We start from the raw sequence: 5617 nt of genomic DNA, 5'->3' as shown, positions 1-5617 counted from the left end.
AGGGATTATGGTGGAGGACTTGAAGCAGGCAGGCACATGACATGCCTGCAGTGAGGAGTTGAAAATGCCAGAAAACACTGGGGCCAGCTCGTTTGCACAGTGTCTGAGGGTGGCAGGAGACACACCGTCTGGGCCGGGAGCTTTCCGAGCATTCATACATACAACAACATACCACTCCTGAACCCCGATACTGTGTGTCTGATCACATGCCCTTCCGCCAGGCAACGTAGTGGCGTACAACAGCGGAACAAACAAAACAAATCGTCTTATGATATGACAAAAATCATGGAGAATCCATAGAAAAGCCGCACCTGACTAAAAGCCGCAGGGTTCAAAGCTTGTGCAAAAAGTAGCAGCTTATAGCCCGACAATTACGGTATTTAGGGATTATTACCATTACTGAGCCATTTTGTTGACTGTTTAATTGCATAGGCTGTATTCATACTAACTTTATACAGTGCAGTGCAGCCTTCAGATCTGGTTCATATTTGAATGTTTGGATTAGAACTTTATTCCACAGTAGTACAAAACCCCCAAAACTAACACGAGACATGTTTGACCTATAATAATGAACAAGAAAAATAGGATACTTGGAACAACCAACCTGTGAAGTGTATATATAAAAAAAAAAACAACCTCATTCTCCTACCCAGAAGAATGTATCCTAAAGGAAAATGGTATGTCCGACATTAATTTAATTCAGCATTGTCTGCTTTCTTTTATGAAGTTTGGAAGTTTCAACATCATTTCACAAAAGAAGCTGTAATCTAGTGATTTGTGCCATCGCTCAGGAGTATTTTATTCATTTAATATAACGCAAAATGATATTTGAAGGAAATGTGCTTATGAAACTAGATTGTAACTGGTCAGTTTTTCATTTCAGATTCTTTCTACTAACATAGCTGAGACGAGCATCACCATCAATGATGTTGTTTTCGTCATTGATTCTGGAAAGGTCAAAGAGGTACACTAACACTTCAGAAAGTTGGATTTAAATTATGACTCTATGGATTTCATAAAGGTGTTAGTATTTAACTGAAACGTTGCCTGTTGCAGAAGTCTTTTGATACTCTCAGCAATGTGTCCATGCTAAAGACTGTGTGGATCTCAAAAGCCAGTGCTCTGCAAAGGAAAGGAAGGTATTGTAGTGTTCATATTTTTATTATAAGTATCAAAAAAAACTATGCTAAAACTTACATTGTTGGCTTATGGGTTTTACTCTTACAACCAAATACTACTCCATTGCTGTTAAACAAATGACATGTCTACAGAGCTGGGCGCTGCAGGCCGGGGGTTTGCTTCCATCTCTTTAGTCGACTCAGGTTCAACAATATGCTGGAATTCCAAGTTCCACAGCTCCTCCGGATGCCTCTACAGGTAGAAACATACTATATGTTCATGTTTCAAGTCTAAATCTATTCCTGCAGTTGTGCAGGAGTTGGTTGCTGTTCTGCACCTCCAGAATGATATGTAAAATATATATTCCTTTATCAAAGCCTATAGCTATGCTTACAACTTCTGGCTATAGTGCAAAAACATTACTATTAGTTTTATAGCGAACATGCAGAGTCATAACACTTATGTTGAACGGATGGTTATCTACAGAACTGGTAAAAGTACAGACTTTCTGTACTTAAGTAGAGGTACAGATACTTGAGTTAAAAAATACTCTGTTAAAAGTTAAAGTACTGAAGAAACTTCTTTACTCAAGTAAAAGTAAAAAAAGTACAGGTTTTGAAATGTACTCAAACTAAAAAAGCAAAAAGTAGCTCCTTGAGGGACAATTCTATTGTCCATTTTTGTACAGAGGTAACTGAACCTTGTGCTATATTAATATAATGATAAAATAATATTAGTACATAAGAATACAAATTTTATTTGAATCTAAATTCAAATTCTAAGGAATGTACTCAGCTTGAATCTCTTATGTAGGCCACAAGCAGTGAAAGATAATTCTATATTTTCTCCACGCCTGAGCAGTAAAATGAGTACAGTCAGGGATTACAGTGGAATTCAACAGGTGGTGAAACTCTAAGATCTGTGTAGTGGCTCAGCATAGGGAAAGAATCTTTCAATAACTTTCAATAATTTCTAATGTGAGCTCCAGTTGGTTTTCTTAGTTTATGTGCTGTGATCAGCTGACTTGTTGCTCTTTGTGGATTTACACAGCTGAATTCAACAAGATATCAGCAGATGTTTCACAGCTTTCCTGGCTGATTTCCATCCCCTACACTGACACTGTACTGTTTATACCATCTTTAAACTAGACAGGATACAGTTGGTTTGAAGTTGGAATTCAGTGAAGGACTCTAAGCATCATCAGTTTAGATGCAAATTCATCTCTGCTACACTTGTGTAACCTAACATTAACCATGAGCACCACTGCCATTGTGCACCAGTTCAACACAGAGCTTTACTGTCAACTCATCACTGCAAACTAACCTATTTATCCTGAATTAACCTACCATTACCAAATGAAAATGCATCTGTATGTGATGTGTTTTTGACATACAAATTCAATATGTGATTAAAATGATGCCATTACACATAAACTTTAAATCTGCAGTTTATCAAGCGCCACTGAGCAGAAAACGCTACTGTGCAATAATAAAGTATTTGTAAAACTTGTATCATGATGGCTACATGATATAAATTTGACTATGGCTTACTTAAAGAGCAGGATGCTTTATTTCACCTTTTAAAATTCCACATGTAACATAGGTAACATGTGTGTTACCTGTGTTACAGTACAGTAGGTTGTTTATCCCAATAATTCTAAACACTAGATCATGTTGTGTGTGTAAGGAACTGTGTCTGCAGACCAAACTGCTGGCTCCCTCCTCCTGTCCAGTAGCTGAATTCTTGGCCAAGGCCCCCCAGCCACCTCCCACACATGCTGTCCGAAACGCTGTGCAAATGCTGAAGGTAATATTTGAAACAATCTGGCAATAAGCCTTTGTGTCCATATTGACTCTCACCACTCTTCTCTTTCTATTCACTTTTAGAAAATAGATGCTATGAACCAGTTTGAAGACCTGACTGATCTGGGCTACCACCTGGCTGATCTACCTGTGGAGCCCAATCTGGGGAAGATGGTGCTGTGTGCTGTTGTTCTTAAGTGTCTGGACCCCATTCTAACCATTGCCTGTACCCTGGCATATCGTGACCCTTTCATTCTTCCCACCCAAAGCTCACAGAAGAGAGCTGCTCTAAGCTGCAGAAAACGCTTCACTTCCAACACCTTTAGTGATCACATGGCCTTACTTAGAGCTTTCCAGGTAGGCAGAAACCCATACGAAGAGTGTTTTAGGTTGAGTGCTTGATTTTAACGATGTTGTAATGATGGGTTTTACGACGCTTGCGTTGATTTATTCCTATCTCCCTTTCAAAAGTAAATCTCATAATTTCTTAACGACACTAAGAAGACAACTTTTAACAGATATCTACCAAAAATGCATGATCAGTGATTTAAAAAATATTGACTCATTAATTGGGATGATCTATAAAAATGTATTTTTATACATGTTTTGGATTACAAATTTGAGGTCAGTCCCTTGTGATTAAAAGTTATTGTTAAACATTTCTCTGACATCTTTGTCTTCTGTGGTGCCAGGCATGGCAAAAGGCTCGCAGTGAAGGTTGGGAGAGAGCCTTCTGTGAGAAGAACTTCTTGTCCCAGGCTACCATGGACATGATACTTGGCATGAGGACACAACTGCTAGGACAACTCCGTGCAATTGGTCAGTTCTACTTTTTTCTGTGATATTCCATACATAACTCACTAAAGGTTAGATTCGCTGACCCCAAACCCTGCTGCTGGCATTATTGGATAAGTCTTAAATGGCCATTTTAAATTCTGCTTTTGCTTTTTGGGTTTTGAAATCATTTGTTATGTTATCAATATATTTTATTTAAACCTATTCTTCTTTGCTTAATTTTATCAAGTCTGATGTCAAATTTCTTTAAATTCCTTTTTACCTTATATTGGTTTTACTATGTTACATTCTGTTGAAGCATGTTTTAGCTCATTTGCATTTAACATGGTTACTTTTTATTGGAACAATAACATGATGACTGTGTGGTGATAGCTCACACCACTGATTGTAGTGCCAATGATTTGAGTCAGTCCTTCAGGTTGCTCTCTAGAAACTGGCTCTCAGTGTTTAGGGCAAAGCCCTAGGTATTTCCTGTCCCTGAGAGCACTGAGCAGGGAAATTCTCAATGTTTCTTTTATTTAATCCTCCTCAGTTTATCATGAAAATCAGATATTTAACATAATTGGGTTGGACAGCATTGTGTGGATTGTAAAAAAAATTATCATTTAAAGTTGTATATCAGTTCACTTAATAGGGCCTCTAATTTACTTGCACGTTGTGTGCCCCCCTATTTTTTTTCCTCAATGAGTTTCTTCCTTCACTGCGGTGTGTTTTTCTGTACTGTCCTCTATTTGATATGCTACTAGAAGTGGCTAAAGTCTTACAATAGGAATTCTGGTGTGTCCGTGCCAGATTAATCAGTGTAAAGTACCAGCATGTAAACGCAAAGTTGATGAAAATGCTTGAATTTGACAGAATATCTGTGAACACTGTAATTTACATAAAGTATTAGATATATCTTATGACTGTTACAGGGATTATTACTACCCAACTCAAAAAATTTAAGTAATGCTTTTTAAACAAGAGTATAGCATCAAGTCAGTTAAACTTATGGAAAATTGATCTGCTCAGTCAAGTAGCACAGGGGGTTAATGAGTGCATGCATACATGCAAGTTGGTGCCAGTTTCAATGCTGTAGGTGTATTTCCTAAAAATCTTGGATAAATTCTAATGTTAGTGACCTTGACCAGATCAGAGGTAAAGTTTTCTGAAAATTTTGTGAAACCAATAACTAAAGAAAAATTTGAAATATCTAAGTGACCTAGGATTTTCAAATCAAATCTCAGATGAGTTTGAATCCTGGTGACCTTGACCTCAAGGTCAGAGGTCAGGTTTTTGGAAAATCGTGTAACTGCGATAACTTGAGTAAACGGTGGTGTAAATTGATACTATAGGTGTGTTTACTCGGAGGCTGAGGGGTCGCAATGGCAGCCGCCAGTGTTTTTAAAAATTCCTGTGGTTTTTGGCCAAGGTTAAAACTGATTTAGACCTTACTATGAAATTTGAATAACAAGGAAGGGTTAGGGATTAGTTAAGGTAAGCAGTCTGTTTGTCCCCCAGGTTTTGTGCGAGCCCGTGGGGGCTGTGACATCCGTGATGTGAATCTAAACTCTGAAAACTGGGCCATGGTGAAGGCAGCCCTGGTAGCTGGCATGTACCCAAATATGGTTAATTTCAACAAAGAGTCTTCCCTGAAGAAGCTTCACTTTCATCCCACATCTGTCCTAAGCCAGTTTCAGTTTAAGGAGGTAGGAGATACACACACACACACACACACACACACACACACACACACACACACACACACACATATATATATATATACATATATATACACTATATATATATTCTTCCTGATATTGCTGTCAGGGTGCAAGATGCTAGCAGGCAAGGCATACATGGAACGCCATAACCAAGTGGCCGGCATAGTGTACAGGAACATCTGTGCCGAGTATAACCTG

General features: G+C 38.3%; 1 protein-coding gene across 2 annotated transcripts in view; it reads left to right on the top strand.

Annotated features, from left to right (window-relative positions):
- Positions 1 to 5617, top strand: part of ythdc2 (YTH domain containing 2) — a 42179-nt gene that overhangs the window by 21413 nt on the left and 15149 nt on the right. For both annotated transcript variants that reach the window (XM_013915457.1, XM_013915456.1), the window contains exons 17-23: positions 884 to 964; positions 1057 to 1139; positions 1272 to 1377; positions 2806 to 2925; positions 3006 to 3278; positions 3614 to 3740; positions 5217 to 5404. In XM_013915457.1, coding sequence (XP_013770911.1) covers positions 884 to 964; positions 1057 to 1139; positions 1272 to 1377; positions 2806 to 2925; positions 3006 to 3278; positions 3614 to 3740; positions 5217 to 5404 — 978 coding nt within the window. The remainder of the gene's footprint in view (positions 1 to 883; positions 965 to 1056; positions 1140 to 1271; positions 1378 to 2805; positions 2926 to 3005; positions 3279 to 3613; positions 3741 to 5216; positions 5405 to 5617) is intronic.

This window comes from Pundamilia nyererei, unplaced genomic scaffold (genome assembly GCF_000239375.1).
Source record: "Pundamilia nyererei isolate P.nyererei 1_Seehausen unplaced genomic scaffold, PunNye1.0 scaffold00306, whole genome shotgun sequence".
NCBI classification, from domain to species: Eukaryota; Metazoa; Chordata; class Actinopteri; order Cichliformes; family Cichlidae; genus Pundamilia; species Pundamilia nyererei.
Note: the sequence above shows the minus strand (reverse complement) of the source record. Positions and strands in the feature narration are given on the sequence as shown.